At 40.5% G+C, this 20,670-nt stretch overlaps 1 protein-coding gene across 1 annotated transcript in view; it reads right to left on the bottom strand.

Annotated features, from left to right (window-relative positions):
- Positions 1-2,585: 2,585 nt before the first annotated feature.
- Positions 2,586-20,670, bottom strand: part of rgs7bpa (regulator of G protein signaling 7 binding protein a) — a 28,551-nt gene continuing 10,466 nt past the window's right edge. The window contains exons 3-6 of the mRNA XM_034170538.1: positions 18,632-18,762; positions 10,572-10,716; positions 3,719-3,789; positions 2,586-3,590 (exon numbers count right to left, since the gene is read on the bottom strand). Of these exons, the coding sequence (XP_034026429.1) occupies positions 3,499-3,590; positions 3,719-3,789; positions 10,572-10,716; positions 18,632-18,762 (439 nt within the window). The 3' untranslated portion in view covers positions 2,586-3,498. The remainder of the gene's footprint in view (positions 3,591-3,718; positions 3,790-10,571; positions 10,717-18,631; positions 18,763-20,670) is intronic.

Below are 20,670 nucleotides of genomic sequence, written 5' to 3'. Positions count from 1 at the left end.
ATTAAAAATAATAATAATTTAAAAAAACTAGGAAATCACATGTACATAAGTATTCACAGCCTTTGCTCAGTACTTTGTTGATGCACCTTTGGCAGCAATTACAGCCTCAGGTTTTCTTGAATATGATGCCACAAGCTTGGTGCACCTATATTTGGGCAGTTTTGCCTATTCCTCTTTGCAGTACCTCTCAAACTCCATCAGGGTAAATGGGGAGCATCAGCGCACAGCCATTTTTGGATCTCTCCAGAGATGTTCAATTGGATCCAGGTCTGGGTTCTGACTGGGCCACTCGAGGACATTCACAGAGTTGTTCTGAAGCCACTCCTTTGATATTTTGGCTGTGTGCTTAGGGCCATTGTCCTGCTGAAAGATGAACTGTCACCCCAGTTTGATTTCAAGAGCACTCTGGAGTAGGTTTTCATCCAGGATGTCTCTGTACATTGCTGCATTCATCTTTTCCTCAATCCTGACTCGTCTCCCAGTTTCTGTCGCTAAAATCATCCTCACAGCGTGATGCTGCCACCACCATGCTTCACTGTAGGGATGGTGCCTGTTTCCTCCAAATGACTTTCGCGCCAAAGAATTCGATCTTTGTCTCATCGGACCAGAGAATTTTTATTTCTCATGGTCTGAGAGCCCTTGAGGTGAATTTAGGCAAACTCCAGGCAGGCTACCACATGCCTTTTACTAAGAAGAGACTTCCATCTGGCAACTCTACCACACAGGCCCGACTGGTGGATTGCTGCAGAGATGGAGGTCCATCTGGAAGGTTCTACTCTCTCCACAGACGAATGCTGCAGCTCTGACAGAGTGACCATCTGGTTCTTGGTCACCTCCCTGACTCAGGCTCTTCTCCTCCAAACGCTCAGTTTAGACGGGCTGCCAGCTCTAGGAAGAGTCCTGGTAGATCCGAACTTCTTCCGTTTACAGATGATGGAGGCCTGTGGTGAAATTCATCAATCCACCCACCTGCAAATAGGTAACGGCTTTGGCTGGGTACACATTGACTGGCTAATCTGCATCAGACTGGTACCCTGTCCAAGGTGAGTTGTTGAATCTCATCTGTTCCACAACACAAAAATCCAAGCATATCCACCAGTGTCAGTTGGCCTTGTGGCTTATATATTCTTACTTCAAATCCAAGATTGGGCTTGTTTAGACATCTCTGGGTCCAGCATCCTGTCTGGTGTAACAGTATATCTTCCCCCTGGATATCTCCCCCCAGGTAAGATCCATGAAATATAGAGTTTAAAGGTTGCTCTATCCTGATTGGAAGGTTGCTCCATCATTGTTTAATACTGCCAGGACAAGCAGAGGACAATTTTAAAATATGCAGATGACTCTGTAATTGTTAGTTTATTGCAGGAGAATGAAACCAGTCACTGACCTGTTGTTGACCACTTTGTCAGGTGGTGTGAAGAGTCCCACCTTCAGCTGAATATTTTAAAGACTAAAGATATGATTGTGGATTTCAGATAGAACCCCTGTACACCTGAGGCCGCGGTCAGTAAGGGTCAGAAGGTGGAACTTGTGCGGTTGTATAAGTACCTTGGGACAACGATAGACTGTAAACTGAACTCTGAAACCAACTATTAAGCTGGTATGCAAAAAAGGGCATCAGCATCTGTTTTGTTTAAGAAAGGAATCTTTTAACATTGACAAAACCATCATGACACTGTTTTATCAATCTTTTATTGAATCTGTTTTGTCTTATTCATTAGTGCCATGGTATGGTGTGTTGTCAGTGAAGGAGAGGAACAAACTGATTTGTAAAAAAATAAAAATAAAAATTTGAAAACTGAAAATTCTGTTCTTCATCACTTTAAGGAAATGTGTGGTTGCTCACACTGCCATCTACTGGCACCTATTGCCAAATGAAAAAAAATTACATATTTACAAATAGATTTATTTGTTAAACCCACCACACATTTCAGTAACTGTGTGTTATACCAACAAGCCAACCACGGACGTCAGGAAACCAATGTACCCATAATGCAATGCGGCATGTGCGTCTAAGTGTAACAGACAGGCACTAAAATCTTTGCTTTCAGACTTTACAAATGTCTTTAACTGTTAAGCTTTATTCACTATGCCTGTGAAAATATGCTCTGTCTAAAAGTTATTGAAACTAAATTTATTGGAAGCTAATTGGTCCGCTGATGGTTTTCAAAGTTATCTGGAAAGCTAATCCACTAATGAAAACGTTAGCTTTGATAATTAGCAGTTAGTGGATTAGTGGAACTGTGCCCACCACTGTATATAGTACAGAATTCTTGATATCGTGGTGGGGGTATCCAAGACACGATATCTTACCCCCCCCATCCCATCATGGACAAATGTTCTGTCATACAGGAAATATACTGTCACACCTTATCCCCCACCCTGGGGGGGTATACCGTTATACTGGGAATCGACCAAGAGACCATCTTCCTGGCCACCAAGGGCTTCCCATGGCGATGACGATGATGAGGAGCATAGTCAGGACAGCAATGTTAGTATGTAGGAAATAGAAGTTAACAGTCTTGTTAAAACATTGTGGCCACCCAGTGGACATTTCCAGGAATTACATACAGAAATATCACTGATAGATTTCCATAACAAAAGTTTTATTAACAATGCAAAATGACCTATATCTCTTTTCAGTACTGCCCTAAATGCTGATGACCCATGCTACCCGATGTGCTCTAACACAGAAGGACACTCAGTTCTTAAGCCAACAACACATTCTTTGAAAATCCACTTTTGAGAAGAATTCATAGAGAATTGTGAAAAGATTGTGTATATACAGGCACAATGTCTCAATTCATAGATAGATACTGTGTGCAAATAGGTTTTCTTTTGAGTTTTGTATCATATATTCTATATTGAAGCTGGAAAGTTAGTCATGTACAGGTTCTTGGTTTATGGAAGACTAAATTAAGTACATTAGAAGAAAAACAACAAGAAACGGAAAACAGAGACTACTACACAACGATCTTGCTCTGCACAAACCTCTCATTTCAATTTGGACAGAAACAAATACAGTTTTGTCCCTGCAAATACCATCCTCAAGTACTCGGATGGAGTATATTAATAAGTTATTACATTATTTATGACACAAACATACATTTATATTCCCTTTTTTAAAAACATGAATATTAATTTCTTTCATTTATCCCTCAAGTTTGCGGAAATAACACAACGTTAACATTTATTTCCAAATAACCTCTCATTCTTTTCGACAGTGGACAAGCAGGTATCAGACCTCATTTACCAAATAAGGGAAAATCTGGTGCAAAATATTTTAAAATATACGTTCATGACTTTTGTTTTCATTATAATGCAATTACAGTTTTTTTTTTTATTACAAAATAAAATTAGAAAATGGGCAGCCTTTAAAAAAAGAGAAAGACAATTCATTTGAAAATGGCAGTAATCGATTAGTGGGAGACACAAGTGGTGAAGGACGGTGGGTAATGGTGTCTTTGTTGCCGCCTCCTACCCATGAAGGCGGGACCCTTAGCTGGTAACCAGGCAACAGAGCCCAAAGAACCTCCTCTTCCTCTGTTGGACCAGTGGGTAGGGAGTTAGGTTCAGCAAACTGCTGTCATCTGTGCACAAGAACGCACGGAGATAACTGTGAACTGCTGAGGGACATCATTTGGAATGTCTTTGCTTTTGATGGAGTGACATAGCATGGATCAAAGTTATTGTGCATGTTAGGGAATGGGAATATTACCTTGGTTCTTCAATGGTAAAGGCATTGTCTCCCTGAGTTTACTGAGAAGGTTCTTCATCTCCTTCATATCCCTAACGTGACACAAAACACAGACAGGTGTAACAAACCTCAAAGAATTAGGGAATAACCCTGCTGTGTCTGATGAATTGCATACGTTCATGCTGGATTTTACGGTCGTAAATTGAGTTTTGCTGACGACACGTTTCAATTCCATCATTTGCCCGGTTTATTTTTCTGTAAGTAATTTGGTCGTCGAATTGTTGTGATTGGGTGTGGACGGCTTGTCAAAGCTTACCGTATCAACAGTGTGTTGATGCCAAACTGGAAATTCTGGGAGCAGACTCACAGAGTCAGCTGCATTGAGTTAAATCCACTGTAATTCCATCAATCAATCCAGTTAAATCCACACATTTCGGCATCACCGTCCCTGCACTGGTTTCTGTCGCTCTCAGCTGATAGCGCCATTAGTGACACCTGCGCAGCAACACGGTCAGGGGGCGGAGTAACACATCAAATTTGAAACGGTTTTAATATTTTGCCACCGTGCATGCAATATTTTATGGTCTGAAATCTCACACGATTAACCAATCAGATTTGTGGAAAAAAAATGTAATTGGATTAGAATATGTTTTAACTTCCTGTTTCATTATAATTTGAAAAACATTTGTTTATCTGTCTGTTTGTCCCATATTCCTCACAGGTCCATTTCCACCAAACCTGAACGAAATCTGACTCATAACTTCCTGTGAGAAAGGAAATATAGATGAAAATGGTAGCAAGGCACTGGCATTTTACAAATATACAGTTGTGCTCAAAAGTTTACATACCCTGGCAAATTTCTTTCATTATTTTGTGGCAATTTTTCAAGAATATGAATGATAACACAAAAACTATTTTTCAGTCATGGTTAGTGGTTGTGTGAAGCCACTTACTGTCAAACAACTGTGTTTACTCCTTTTGAATGATTTAAAAAGAGTAAACACAGTTGTTATTAGCATGTTAACTACTTGTCATTACATGACGGTAAATGCTCAATACTAGATATACTAATATGATCAATACTGGTCTTACATATAAAGGATGTCAGGAGCTCTGGCTCTTCTTGGATTAACCTCAACTTGGATGCCATTTCTCTTTTATCCTGCTGGAGCTCTTCTTTTTCTTCAACTCTTTTTGAATATTTCACTTTTTCATTTTTCCCTTTGCTTTGCCAGTTGTTCTTCCTTTCTTCAGCTGATAACATTTTCCTCCTTTTAGCGCTCCACAAACTTTCCTTTTGATTTTCTTGTTGATGTGCATTTCCTTGTCATTTTGAAGGTAACTTTTTTTATTTCAAAGTAGATGGAACATGTAATGCATTGGTTACAAAATGCATAAAAAATGGAGGGTACTTTTAGAATTGGTAAAAAAAAAATTCTGATTATTTTGGGATAAAATATGTAAAAATTGGACACTTTTATACTGAACACTCTTTAAAGGAAATCATAATCCTTACCTAATAACAGGACTGCATCGCTCACTGCATCAAAGTCACAACCACTCAGTCACTGATCATATGTCTTTTGTCTGCATCAACAAACAGCCTATAAAATTAAAATTGAATGGAATCAATAAAAAACTTGATAAGAAGAGTGTAGTGTGGTTATGTAAGAACTCATTTGTAGATGCTATTTACGAGGTCTGTTAGAAAAGTATTGGACCTTTTTATTTTTTTCAAAAACCAAATGGATTCCTCCGCACGTCTGTCTCAATGTGCTGAAAAAGTGCTGATGTCCACGTCTTCCGCAATTCCTGTGCTAGTCAGACGACATACCGGATCAAGACAGCGTCCAGTTTAGAAATGAACGGCACATTCCACTGTGACAGGAGTTTTTGCCATGGAAAGAGGAGCGGAGGAATCCCGCGCATCGCGGTGGAGCCGCATGGCGCAAAGCAACGCCGTGATGAAGCCTCACAGGACATGTTGTGGCATGTCCAGCTCATGCTCAATTTCTCGGATATTCACACGACTGAAAAGCAACAGGAAGCCATCTGAAAGCCACATGAAACCCGTCCTGAGAGACCAACACGGAGGTGGTTTTGTCCCGCGCCATGAGCGGCACGGTGGCGCATTCATCCGCTTCTTTTTCCATGAAAAAACTCCTGTAACAGTGGAATGTGCTGAAAAAGTGCTGATGTCCACGCCTTCTGCCTTTTTGTGAAAGTCAGACGATGTCCCGGATCAACAAAGCCTTCACGTTGGAAATGATCTGGTTGTTTCAGCGGGGTGTCAGCCTGTCGATCGGCGCTCGGAGCGCGCCGCGCTCTCAGATGCTGTGGCCAGTCTTTAAACCGGCTGGAGCACTCCTTAGTCTGTGTAATCCCCATAAAATCATCCCTGAAACCCATATTAATTTTCCGAATGGTGTCCACCTGGAGGTCTCTCACAGTTTCTGGAAAAAATTGATGCAACAAAGCTCCAAATCATTCCGCCATTTCCTTAACGACGAGAGGGGTGGACCAGTCCTCACTCAAAGCCTGCTCACAGGCGAATGACACAACCGACAGGTGTGAAAAAACTCACGCATGCACACGAAGGTTCAAGCTTGGCTGATGCAATCACACGTGATTCAAATCCATATGGTTTTTGAAAAAAAATAAAAAGGTCCAATACTTTTCTAACAAACCTTGTATATGTGTTATGCAGAGTCACCAACAGTTGACCATAGTTGACTTATAGTGTATAAATTGGGGAGATACATAATTTGAAAATGGTGAGTGACTGGATTATTTGTAATGAATATATTATGCCATTGGTCTATGTTTTCAGTAACCTGTATTTTTGGTTGTTCATGGCTGAAGTGCTGAACTGAAGTCAAGTCATTGGCATGAAACACTTCTATTAAGGATATAGAACCAAAGAAGTTACCTCAGTATAATCTAGCAGACATAGTGATCATTGACTTTCCCTCCCCCTTCCTTCCTTATAGTCAATTTCCTGTGTTGTTTCAGTTTTCTTTTCTTCCTTTGAAGCCCAAAAGTGAAAATGGTATCTGCTTTATTGTTGTTGTCTATCAGATCCATGTAGATTCTGGAATTCCCTTTGACAACAGAATGTAAACAAAAGCATGTGACCCCAGCTTCCCTTTCACTTCATAACAGTGAAGGGTTTTCCCATAAAAATGGGATATCATTTGGATATGAAATGGATATCAACATTCTGACTGCTTTGGGTTTACATCTGCTAGAAAAAAAAGGCTAATTCTGCTAAAAGGCTAATTCTGGAATTATTTGCAATAACTTTGGTGAATGATTCTGTAAGTATCATTTGTTCATTGTCAACAGATTTGAGGGGTTTGTCACTCAGAATGGGTCAACAATAGTGAAAATCTAAGTATGTGGCCTGTCAATGACAGCAAATAAGCAGCCCGCATGCAAATTTTGAGCTACCTGGAGTGTGTAACAGCTTAGATAATTATGGCTGCAGAAACCTTACCAGGTTGATATATACAGACAGTAGAATTTTTAAACGTAGTCTTTGCTGTACTGTGCGCCATCTGATATTACTTATTTCTATTAATCTGGCGTATTTTTGTTCTGTGTACATGCAAGTACTCTGGCTGCTGCATTCTAGTGACCTGCAGCTGTTATTGTATTTTGAATTAGAAATCAGAGCATTATTGCACCTTCTTCTTCTTCATCTTTCGGCTGCCCCCGTTAGGGGTCGCCACATCAGATCAGTCGTTTCCATCTCACCCTGTCTTCTGTATCTTCCTCTGTCACACCAGCCACCTGCATGTCCTCCCTCAACACATCCATAAACCTCTTCTTTGGCCTCCATCTTCTCTTCCTCCCTGGTGGCTCCATCTTCAGAATCCTTCTCCCTATATATCCTAGGTCCCTCTGGACATGTCCAAACCATCTCAATCTCCCGGATCTGACTTCATCTCCAAACCATCCCACCTAAACTGTCCCTCTGATATGTTCATTCCTAATCCTGTCCATGCTCATTACTCCCAAAGAAAATCAAAACATCTTCAGCTCTGCCACCTCCAGCTTTGTCTCCCATCTTTCTGTTAGTGCTGCTGTCTCTAAATCGTACAGCATAGCTGGACTCACCACTGTCTTATGAACTTTTTGCTTCACTCTTGCTGATGTTCGTTGGTCACAAATCACACCTGACAACTTTCTCCACCCACTCCACCCTGTCTGCACTCACATCTTCACCTCTCTACCACACTCTCCATTACTTTGGATGGTTGACCCCAAGTATATAAACTGATCTACGTTCACCACTTTTACTCCTTGTAACCACACTATTTGACCAGGCTCCCTCTCATTCACACAGATGAACTCAATCTTGCTCTTACTGACTTTCATTCCCCTTCTCTCCAGAGTATATCGCCACCTCTCCAGGCAAGACTCAACCTGCTCTCTACTCTCACTATAAATCACAATACAATCTGTAAACATCATAGTCCATGGAGACTCCTATCTGATCTCATCAGTCAACCTGTTCATCACATTGCAAACAAGAAAGGACTCAGAGCTGATCCTTGGTGTAATCCCACCTCCACCTTGTAATCCAACTTCCACCAGAGCATTATTGTAACTTGCTGAAAAGCCATGGGTTGACAGGTTTCTCAAAATCAGTTAGGGATATTAAAATTTAGAGATTTTATGTAGGTGATTAAAAAAACCAACAACATACAAAATAACTCAGATCACAAGTTGCTCACTGTATGGTATATGAACAATAACAATTTTTAGTCTAAATAGCTTTTTCTGTTTGTTTGTTTGTTTGATTGTTTTACCTCTGCCAAAATAGATAATTATGAAATTTGATGAAGATGTAGGTCTTTGTTAAAGAAAGAATTGATTACATTTGTTTGTAGATTTGTATCAAAGGGAGGGTCATTGCTTTAATCTTTATTGTTTGAGCTTTCATCTGATTAGGACATCTGAGTCGATCAGGTAACAGGATAAAGGCTGACCTTTGCTGAACTAATCAACAATTTCGAAAACCGTATTGAGTAACACTTTATATTAACTGCACACTATAAAGTATTAGTAAAGCATTTATAAAGTGTAAGTAAATGCTTAAATAAGTACTTGTAAAACATTTACAAGGCATTCTATTTTATTAGCTACTCATTGGTAAGAACATAAATAGATGGCTTAATAATTATTAATAACAAAATATGTAATAAATCATTATGTAATAAAACAAAGTTATAAAACATTTCTAAATTATTTTTTAATTCTCTATAAACCATTTAAGAAAAGCTGATCATTAATAGTTCATAATTTACAAACGTAAAATCAGACACTATTCATTAGTGATAAAAATACTTTACAAATCATATTTTTATTGTTTTGCTCTTATTGCTAAAAAATTAAATTAAGAAATTGAATTAGATTTAATTAAAATAAAGACTAATAATAAATAAATAAATAAATAAAATAATAATATTAATAATAAAAATAAAAAAGCACTGGGAAAAAGCTCAATATGAGGACCTCCTCTAAGCGGATGTACAGTATTTGAGAGAGCTAAAAAGGAAAAGAGGAAAGAATTAGAGAGCAGAGAGTAGGTAGCAGCTAAAAGAACAGAGGAGGAATGTGATGAACAACTAATAGGTGCAGAGAGAAGTTACTGTGGGATTCTTAAATGGCTTATAGAGAATTAAAAAATCATTAACAAATGTTTTATAAAGACATTACATATTTTGTTATTAATAATTATTAAGCTGTCTATTTATGCTCTTACCAATGAGTAGCTAATAAAAAAGAATGCTTTTTAAATGTTTTACAAGTAAAAAATAATGCTTTGTAAATGTTTTACAAGTAGTTATTTAAGCATTTACTTACACTTTATAAATGCTTTACTAATGCTTTATAGTGTGCAGTTAATATAAAGTGTTACCAAGTATTTAAAAAAAAATCAGAGAGCATCAATTAACAGCAACATCCAGATTCAAGGAGGTGTATCTTGTCTTTGATATTTTACAAAAATGAACTATTTAATAGATAAATGGATGGAAATAAAAACATAAATTTGATCGCAAGGCTCAAACATCAAACAAAAGTCATCTGGATAAAAAATTAGGATCAAAGTTCAGAAAACTGAACAGTATCAAAAACAACTAATCAGCTTCAAAGTTCAGTATCAAAGACCAGGCTCAAATACAGGTGATCCGGATTAAAGATTAGGATCAAAGTTCAGGAAACTGAACAGTATCAAAAGCAACTAATCAGCTTCAAAGCTCAGTATCAAAGACCAGGCTCAAAGCTGAATGATCAGGATCAAAGTTCAGGAAACTGAATAGTATCAAAAGCAACTAATCAGTTTCAAAGCTCAGTATCAAAGACCAGGCTCAAAGCTGAACGATCAGGATCAAAGTTCAGAAAACTGAACAGTATCAAAAACAACTGATCAGCTTCAAAGCTCAGTATTTTTTTTATTTAGTGTGTGCAATTTACACTCCTTTGTAAGTCAACAGCCAGTTGATGACACCTTCATCAGCTTGATGCAATCCATGCAGTCCACAATCATATTCTGTAATGGGACAGCTGTTTTCGTTGTACACCATAGTGGCCTTGCCCTGTCCAAAAACTGTTCAAAAGGGACCACAGGCATCGGGGCAGGTCAAAACCAGGTTGTTGGACTGCTGGGTCGGCTACTAGAGCACTCCTGCCTGATCTCATTAGTAAAAGTGTACTCACTCCGATCCCTCACATTCATTTTTTTTCAGCCACAAAGATGTGCATGTAGAATATATTATACAAAAATGCAAAGCCACTCACGACATGCACCCCCCCCCCACCCACCCACATAACTTTTTGAATACAAATAAATTCTCTGTTTACCCACTTTTCTATGTTTTCTATGTCAGTGGCCACCAGCCAGCAGAGCTGAGGGCATTCAGTAGGGGAAGAAGAGGTGTCCTCTAGGATAGGGATGTCTGAGCTCTCCTCAGCTTTATTATCGATCCCAGGAGGTCCACCAGAATCCTTGCCTGAAACACAGAGATCACCTTGTCTTAAATAAAACAGTATGTTTTTATCATCTGACAGACATAAAGATGGCAAGAAAAATAACTTCAGGTCTTTTATTCACAATTCTATTTTGGGATGCTTGATTCATAAATGTCACAATTTATAGACATTTGCACAAATCTATGTTCAATTTAAAAATCTGATTTTAGAGTATTTATAGGGTTGATGAGGGGAGTTGAAGATTATAATCTTCATAAACATAATTTTAACTATATACCGGATTTAAAACAGCCATGAAACACCTGAGGGCAGGGAAAGCTCCAGGGATCTGCAGCATCTGCGGTGAGCTATTCCAGGTAAGTGGATATGCTGTTCTCCATGAATTGCAAACTATCTTTGTTTCAGTCTTGGAGAAGGACGGACAGGGCAAAACATCTTGTTGTGTCATTCTGACAAGGAAAGAGTAACTGTATGGACTGCAAAAATGATAGTGGTATTACAATGCTCTCTGTGCTGGGGAAGGTGCTTGTAAGGATAAACAGAATGTTACAGCTCCTGGGGGAATACAATCCTGATTTCCTCTTTGTCCACCTCTTCTTGTGGCAACTCCTCCCTCAGGTGCACGCAGCTTTGGCCAACACCACCATCACGAACTGCCGTGCGCTGGCAAACAAAGCAGACAAGTTTCTTTCTAGCTGGTCAACACCATGGCATGGCTGCTGTGGCACTCATCCCTGCCTACACTGCCACGACTGCTTAAGCCCACACCTTTCACATGCCTTTGCCACTCACAGCTGATACACCATTCATGGCAATGGCACCAGTTTTGCCTTGGCAGCATCCTAAACCTCCTAAACCTGGCTTGTGTTTGTACCACGCTAAATCTGGATCCAGCGCCAAGCATTGCCACCCACCCTGTGCTTTCAACGGAAAGGGAAACATCAGAACCGGCGCTCAGTAGTGGCCATGAGTGTCAGCCATACCGACAGGCTACTGTTTATCCAAGATACTGTTTCCAGCCACCATTTCCTGTGTGACACTGGTGCACAGAAGAGCATTCTGCCTGCTTCCAGACTGGATATCCTGGCAGATGGGTTTAACCCCTCCCCCCCTTGTTGCTGCCAAGGGCAGCCCCATATGCACTTATGGCACTCACATGTGGACTTGTGTTTTGGGGGCCAGACATTTAGCTGGAACTTCATCACGGCGAAAGTCACTGTCCCTCTCCTGGGCGCAGATTTTCTTTTCGCTTATGGATTACTGGAGGATGTCAAAAACCGGTGCTTGATTGATGCCACCACCTTTTGTTCATACAGGTGCATCCTCAGTGCTGCAGACTCCATCAGGCTATCCAGCATGTTGTTGCAGGCTGACATGTTTCACCACCTGCTCGGGGAATTCCCTGAACTCACGTAGCCGACCTTTGCATCCTCCGCCACCAAGCACGGAGTAGAGCACCGTATTGCCATCACAGGCCTACCTGTGTACTCCTGGGTGAGCCATCTTAATCTGGCCAAGCTCTGCATTGCCAAAGCTGAGTTAGACAACATGGAATGCTGTGGCATTATCCACTGTGCCAACAGCCCATGGGTGTCGCCCCTTCACATGGTTCCCAAGCTTGGTGGCGCCTTTGTGGTGATTAGCGCCAACTTAACGATGCCACGACACTAGTCCACTACCCTGTACCCCACATCCAGGATTTTTCAGCGCATCTGGCGGGTACGGTCATCTTCTCAAAGGTGGGTCTTGTCTGTGGATACCACCAAGTGCTGATCCACCCGCTAGATGGCCACAAAACAGTCCTGATCACCCCTTTTGGATGGTTTGAGTTTCTGAGGATGCCTTTTGGCCTCAAGAATGCCTCCCAGCGCCTCATGGATTCTGTGCTACCTGACCTGCCCTTCCTGTTTTTATACCTGGATGACATCCTTATGGCCAGTTCCTCCCAAACGGAGCACTTGTCCCACCTGCGGATACTGTCTGAACATCTCAGCCTGATGGCCTGATCATCAACCCAGCTGAGTGCCAGTTTGGCCACCACTGACTTCCTGGGACACAGAGTCACAAAAGACGAGGCTGTGCCATTCCTGTCTAAGATGGATGCAGTCCTAACCGTTCCATGGCCAGTATCGGTACAGGCCCTGACTATGACTGCACTCCCACCTACCAGAGTAATGTCTTCAATACGTTTTGATGACACAACCATGGTGGGGCTCATCTCAGGAGGCGTGGAGACTGCATACTGGGAGGAGGTCCGCCAGCTGTTCGTATGGTGGCATTTGGAGATTAATCAATACAAATTGGTATCGAGATACAAACGTGTGCATGTAAGTGCATCGAATCATTCAGTGTGCATCGATTCATTTGACGGGTGAAAATTGCAATGGACTGGTCGCTGCCTGCTTGCGCCGATTTTTTTTTTTCCCCCGATGCACATTGAATGCAGCATGGATGGAAGCCAGAAAGCACATTTCTATCACAACAAAAATGATGACATCAATAGCCTACACCGGAGTGGCCATTGTTTTTGAGGGTTTTTATTGGGAAATGATCATTTCTCTATGTTCCTTGCAGGATGCAGTGGGGCTCCTTGCAGCTTGAAGCAACGAAGCGTTCACTGGCCCACTGCTTCGCTTACAGCGGCAGGTCTGCAATTTCTTCATTAACCCCTCTCAAAGCCATTTAAAGATGTCAGTCATGAGTCACTTTGTGTAGATTAAAGTCATGAACTGGGACTGTTGTCTTGTTGCGGGCAAGAAATGAGAATTGTCCTCAGTTCCACACCAGAGTTTTACGCGATGGTTCTCTGAAGAGAAATTATGGAAATAATAATAATAATAATAATGGGCAGCACAGTGGATTAGTGGTTAGCACTGTTGCCTCACAGCAAGAAGGTCGTGGGTTCAATTCCCGTGGCCTTTCTTTGTGGAGTTTGCATGTTCTCCCTGTGTGTGCGTGGGTTTCCTCCGGGTGCTCCAGTTTCCTCCCACATCCAAAGACATGCGGGTTAGATTGATTGGAGTCTTTAAATTGTCCGTAGGTGTGTGTGTGGGTGTGTCTGTGCTTGTTTGTCTGTTTGTGGCCCTGTGACAGACTAGCATCCTGTCCTGGGTGTACCCCGCCTCACGCTGTAAGACTGCTGGGACAGGCTCCAGCCCCCCGCGACCCTTAATTGGACTAAGCAGTAGAAGATGAATGAATGAATGAATAATAATAATCTCTGTTTTGTGTTACCAAGTGCACAGCCCCAAAGAGCTGTGCAGATTTCGGTCTGAATTAATAACTTCAAAGTGAATCACCGTTATAAATCAAATGACACCTGTTTCCAAACGTTATAATACAAACAATAAACTACAACCAACCAAATGAGATGTCCTCCATTTCTTATGAATTACATCCTGATTTGCAGCGCAGCTGGCTGAAGAGCTGAGCTCAAAGGCTATGGAGTTACATTTGTGTCATTAATATCTGAAGGAAAAGTAAGTCCCTTCGGCTGCTCCCTTGTTTGCACTCGGGGTCGCCACAGCAAATCCAAGGTGGATCTGCATGTTGAATTGGCACAGGTTTTACGCCGGATGCCCTTCCTGACGCAACTCTACATTACATGGAGAAATGTGGTAGGGGTGGGATTTGAACCCGCAGCCTTCTGAACTGAAACCAAGCGCATTAATGCTTCAAAAACTACAGATTTTGCTTATTTCCATTTCTGCCCAGAGATCAAGGATCCATCATGAAGGATCCAGTGTCCAATTTCATATTTGTTTACTTTAAGACTCAATAAAAAGTTGCTGACACAGAAAACCTATAAAGCCTACTTTTAGTACACAGAAAATTCAAAAGAGGTATTGATAAGGGAATCGATGAATCGGATCAATAAGCAGAATTGATAACGGCATTGATATAAATAAAATCTTATCAATACCCATCATTAATTGCATTGCACCAAATTGCATCATATCGCATTGTGAGGAATTGAATCACCATCAAATACATATCAAATCACATCGAACAGAAAACGGGTGAATCGTATCGCATCGTATTGTCAGTATCATCATGTATTGCTATATGTACAGTAGTGTTCAGAATAATACGTGGTGTGTCCATAAAGTAACGGTCCTTTTTATTTTTTTTAAAAACTATATGGATTTCATTCATATGTTTTTACGTCAGACATGCTTGAACCCTCGTGCGCATGCGTGAGTTTTTCCACGCCTGTCGGTGACGTCATTCGCCTGTGAGCACGCCTTGTGGAAGGAGTGGTCCCGCCCCCTCGTCGGATTTTCATTGTCTGGAAATGGCGGAATGAAAAGGACTTTTTTCCATCAGAATTTTTTCAGAAGCTGTTAGAGACTGGCACCTGGAAACCATTCGAAAAATTTATCTGGCTTTCGGTGAAAATTTTACGGGCTTCACAGAGAATAAGGACTTTAACTACAGCTTTAAGGACCCCTTTAAGGACGGTCGGTGTGCCGCGCTCCGAGCTGCGACGTCGCGGCACAAACCACTGGATCATTTCTAAGCTGATGGCTCTGTGGATATGAGACCATCGTGTGCTCTTTCTCTGGTTATCACAAGAGCTGGACATCAGCCATTTTCCGGCAGATTTCATTTTTAACAAGAGATTTTGTCATGGAAAGCCGCGCGGAGGCTTCGCGCGTCACGACCGATTCGCTGATGAAGCGAGACAAAGGAACACCTCCGTTTCGGAGTGTTAGAGTACAAGTTTGGACATGCCTATCTCGGCTTTCAGTGCTTACCAGTCGAGTGAGTATAAAAGAACTTGTGGAGAGCTGGACATGTCCCAACTTGTCCTCTAACACCACCAACATGCCCATTGAAGTCCTCTCCTATCACCACTCTTTCATGCTTGGGCACACTCTCAACCACCTCATCTAACACACTCCAGAAATCTTCTTTCTCCTTCATCTCACAACCTACCTGTGGGGCATATGCACTGATGATATTCATCATCATCCCTTCAATTTCCAACTTCACACCCATCACCCTGTTAGATGCTTAACCTCTAACATACTTTTAACATACTCTTCCTTTAAAATGACCCCAACACCATTTCTCTTCCTGTCCTCACCATGGTACAACAACTTGTACCCACCGCCGATGCTCCTGCTCTTACTTCCCTTCCACTTGGTCTTTTGCACACACAATATGTCTACCTTTCTCCTCTCCATCATTTCAGCCAGTTCTCTCCCTTTACCAGTCATACTACCAACATTCAAAGTCCCCACTCTCATTTCCACCCTTACAGTTTTCTTCTTCTCCCACTGTTTGTGGAAACATTCTCCTCCTCTTCTTCATTGTCTTCGCCTAGCAGTAGCCCAATTTCCCCCGGCACCCTGTTGGGCAACAGTACCGGTGGCGGACGTTGTTAACCCGGGCCATGACCGATCTGGTATGGAAAGTCGATTCTCTGTCTGCATAGTTGGATTGGCTTTTACGTCGGATGCCCTTCCTGACGCAACCCTCCTCATTTATCCGGGCTTGGGACCAGCACTCAGAATGTACTGGCTGCACACCCCATGTGGCTGAGTTCTAAGACCAAAGAACTAATAAACTGAAAATATGTAGAGATGGTCTCAGACATCAGGTTCCTGGGCACCAACATTAAGGGGGACCTGACCTGGACAGCTCATGCCATTGTGCGCCTGAGAAGAGCTCAACAGAGACTATACTTCCTGAGGCTTCTCAGGAAGAACAAAGTGTCAGAGAGGCTGTTGGTGTCCTTCTATAAGTGCTCCATTGAATCAGTGCTAAGCTATGGAACTGTGCTGTGGTTCGCCAGCTGCACTGCTGCCAAGCGGAAAGCACTCCAGAAGGTCACCAACATCACCCATAAACTCATTGGTTGCTCTCATCCCTCTCTTGAGGCCTTTTACAGCATCCACCACCTCAGGAGAGCCTAAAGCTTCCTCAGAGACTCATTCCACCCTGGTCATCACATGTTTGAACTGTTACCCTCAGGGAGATGCTTCAGAACCATTGTGTCCCAAAAAAATATATAATCCAACACTTGTAACTTTTTTAGCTGTTGAATGTGGTTGCATAGCCTGTGTATTGTTGATGGTTGTATACTGTATATGTTACTTTTTTATTGTTGTTGTTTTAAGTCCTTCAAGCTACTGTCATGCCTTTTTAAAATTGCCCCTTGGGGATAAATAAAGTGATTTGAATTGAAACAAACTGAAGAACCTGATGACACTTGAACTTGAACACTCAATACAGATGTGCTATATTCTGATGTGCAATATTCTTTGTTGTTAATTATATAGTTTTTAAACTTTTTTATTTTTAATGTATATTGTGTCTGTTTGTGATCCATTTGTTTGCATTTGTTCTTATCTCTTGTGTCTCTGAAACAGCACTGAAATGAATCTCTACCTCACTTTCATTGTTCTTTTGTGCAATGACAAGATATTCTGATTCTATTAGTAGTTGTAGACATGTTGTTGGTACGACTATCTCTAGAAAACATGACCAGCTTTGTGTAGTTTTTCTAAATACAATTTTTACCAACACCACATCTGTTTTAGAAGGTAGCTTTAGTTACAGTGCATCCATAAAATATTCACAGCGCTGCCCTTTTCCCACATTTTTTAATGTTACAGCCTTATTCCAAAATGGATGAAATTTTTTTTTCCCCTCAAAGTTCTACACGCAATATCCCATGATGACATTGTGAAAAAAGATTTTTTGATAAAAAATGTTTCAAATTTATTTATAGAAAATAATAATAATGATCATAAAACCCCCTAAGAAATCACATGTATATAAAGTATTCACAGCCTTTGCCATGAAGCTCAAAATTGAGCTCAGGTACCTCTTGTTTCCACTGATCATTCTTGAGATGTTTCTGCAGCTTAATTAGAGTCCACCTGGGGTAAATTCAGTTGACTGGACATGCTTTAGAAAGACACACACCTGTCTACATATAAGGTCCCACAGTTGACAGTGCAGTTAGATTACAAACCAAGTATGACGTCCAAGGAATTGTCTGTAGATCTCCAGGACAGAATTGTCTTGAGGATATCAAATCTGGAGAAGGGCAGAGAAACATTTCTCTTGAATGTTTTGAAGGTCCAAAGGTCCAAATGAGCACAGTTCCAAATTTTCATGTTGTCATTATGGGGTGTTGTGAGTAGAAGTTTGAAGGGAAAAAAAAAATACTCCATGTTGGAATAAGGCTGTAACATAACAAAATGTGGAACATTTGAAGCGTAGTTAATACTTTCTGCACACACTGTATCTGTAGTTTGTTTACCATTTATGTGTGAATCTTACGATATGTCCTTTTAAAAAAGTTCTAATAACATAGAGAATCTCTAAGCTAGTGAAGCCAGGTGCCAGGCGTGACACTTGTCCTCTTTTTATTATTATTAGGCAATCCAGCAAACTAAGATGCAGCTGTATAGCTGTCTCTTGTTTCCCAAAAATATCTGGACATTGAACAACAAAGACAGATGCTGAATCCTCATTTGAAATTCAGAGTAGAAGTTCCACCAGTGGGTAAATATTTCTAAAAGGAATTGTAATAATTTCACTTGCAATGTACTGTATGTTAATGATTACCTTATGCAATGTTAAGTTTTGAAAAATGTGGAGTGAGTTTTCTTCTGAAGATGGCCCATTTCTACACGTTTCCTCTTGTGCAAAAATGCAATTTTCACATACAATGGCACCATCAAAGGAGAGTAGAGAATTCAAAGGCTCAATTGCTAACAATGTATTAACATTACTTAGGTTATAAAAAAAATTGAACTGATCCTTAAACAAAGCTATAGACTTTGATTTCTTTTTATTTAATTAAACTATAATAATAATTAAATCATGTTACATAAAACCAGCTGCACGTGTTGGTAAACTAGGAATTCAGACTGTAGTCGGTTAAATGCTGGACCCGGCTGCTGTTTGTGTATTAACCTTTCCTGTGGAGCTGCAGGGACCCCAGCAAGCAGACAGATTTAAGCATCTCAGTGATGTACATCTCCAGACAGCACTGCAGCTGGATGAAGAGCCGACAGATCTCTGGGTGGATTTCCCCATCCTCAGGCCTGAAACGCACAGAAACGACAAAAAACAAACAAAACAAAAACAAAAATTTTATCAGTTGTGGACAGTTTTATAGTCACCCAAATGTGACCAAATGCCTTTCTTAATGTGCATATGGTTTATATCTGTTCTATTATACGAGTGCATGAAGGAAAACCACAAATGGGCTTCGATTAAAAATCCTGATGGCATAAATGACACAGTATCACACGAGTGCAGTGTGACATAATGCTGGACAAATGGATTTTAGGATCACTTGAGATGAACTCTGTAGATAAGATAATGAAAACAGTATTTGAGATTTACCTTCTGTAGAGCTGTTTCATTTTTCTGCATTCTAACCTGCCATCTCACATCACAGGTAACTGCAAATGTCACCAACTTGTGTGATCTCAGCAACATTATCACGAAAAACAGCTGTCAAGAGTAAATAATTCCACACAGTGGCCGCTACATTCTAAAAAGTAATAACTGACAAAACTAATAAATAAATAATACATCATGCTATGCTAGATTATTATTACTCTCATTATTTATCATCATCGTAGTAAGGTATACACTTGTGATTGTATTCAATTTAAGGGCACTAATTAGGTTACTAAACTTAGCCAACTAGTTAACTTAGTGTACACAAAGTGAAATATTACAGTAGATATGACTATCTTGACATTTCTGTTTAGATCAACTCACAATCTGAAGTTCAATGTACTTAGGAATAATATATCATCTTTACAATAACCAGATTATCAGGTTTTTCTTGTCATTGTAACAAGTACAATAAAAAGTAAAGTGCAAGCCTTTTCATTGCAAATATAAAGCTATAAATAAACAACATGCAGCCTTACAAGGTCTAGGTAAGAAAAAAGAAAATACATATAAAATTTAACAGAATACAAAAGGTATGTACAAAGCATAAGTTAAAAAATTAATAAGTATGTAGCAAAAATATATATCTAAAAAAGAGAAATGTAACTACAAAACTGTGGATATTTCACAGTGGCAGTGGATATTGCACATTTGACAGTGGAAATTGCACATTAACAGATATTGCACTTATTTCAGTGTGGCATATGACATGGCTATTTTATTTCAATGGCATTCATAGCTGTACCAGTGGATGGGTACAAACTGTTTTTCAGTCTATTTGTTCTTGCTTTAATAGCTCTGTACCGTCTGCCTGACGGCAGTTGCTCAAACCAAGAGCTGCCAGGATGGGATGAGTCCTTTAGGATGGTGTTGGCTCACCTGAGACTATCTTTTTGTCGATAAATTACACTCCAGTTTATAATTTTATTTGAATGCAGGTGTACAGCAAAATGAGCCGGCTGTGAGAAGTCAACACTGGTCGAGTGTGCATTTGCATGATGTTCCTGTGCTGCTGAATAAGGCATGACATGTACTATGTAGGAGAAGAAAAACTCCAAACACCAAATCCTGTATTGCAGCTGCTAGAAATGTGGTGCCTGTTGTAGCAGACCAGGAAAAGTCTGAAGGATGAGTGAGTGGGTCTCTGCACAAGCCACACCCACTTGCATATTATTATTGTGGACAGAATTATATTCATATTTTGAAGTCGCTTTTTCCTTAAGGGTCATGGTGGCTGGAGCCTATTCCAGTGCTCATTGTGCAGGAGGTGGGATACACTCTGGATAGGCCACCAGTCTATCACAGGGCCGACACATAGAGACAGTGCCACTCATTTAATGCTCACTGACATCTACAGTCAGTTTATGTTTATAAATTCTAATTTAAAATTTGGTGGTGGGAGGAAATTGGCACCCATCGTAGACAGAGGGACAACCATGCAAACTCCAAGCAGAAAGGACTCGATCTGAACCACTAAACCACCGTTTTAATTTATGTTATTCATTCATTTATTTCCTGAACTTGCTTAGGGCCCCTTCACACAG

This window comes from Thalassophryne amazonica, chromosome 5, assembly GCF_902500255.1.
Source record: "Thalassophryne amazonica chromosome 5, fThaAma1.1, whole genome shotgun sequence".
Lineage (NCBI taxonomy): Eukaryota > Metazoa > Chordata > Actinopteri > Batrachoidiformes > Batrachoididae > Thalassophryne > Thalassophryne amazonica.
The sequence above is the reverse complement of the archived record's forward strand: the minus strand, read 5'-3'. Positions and strand labels throughout refer to the sequence as shown.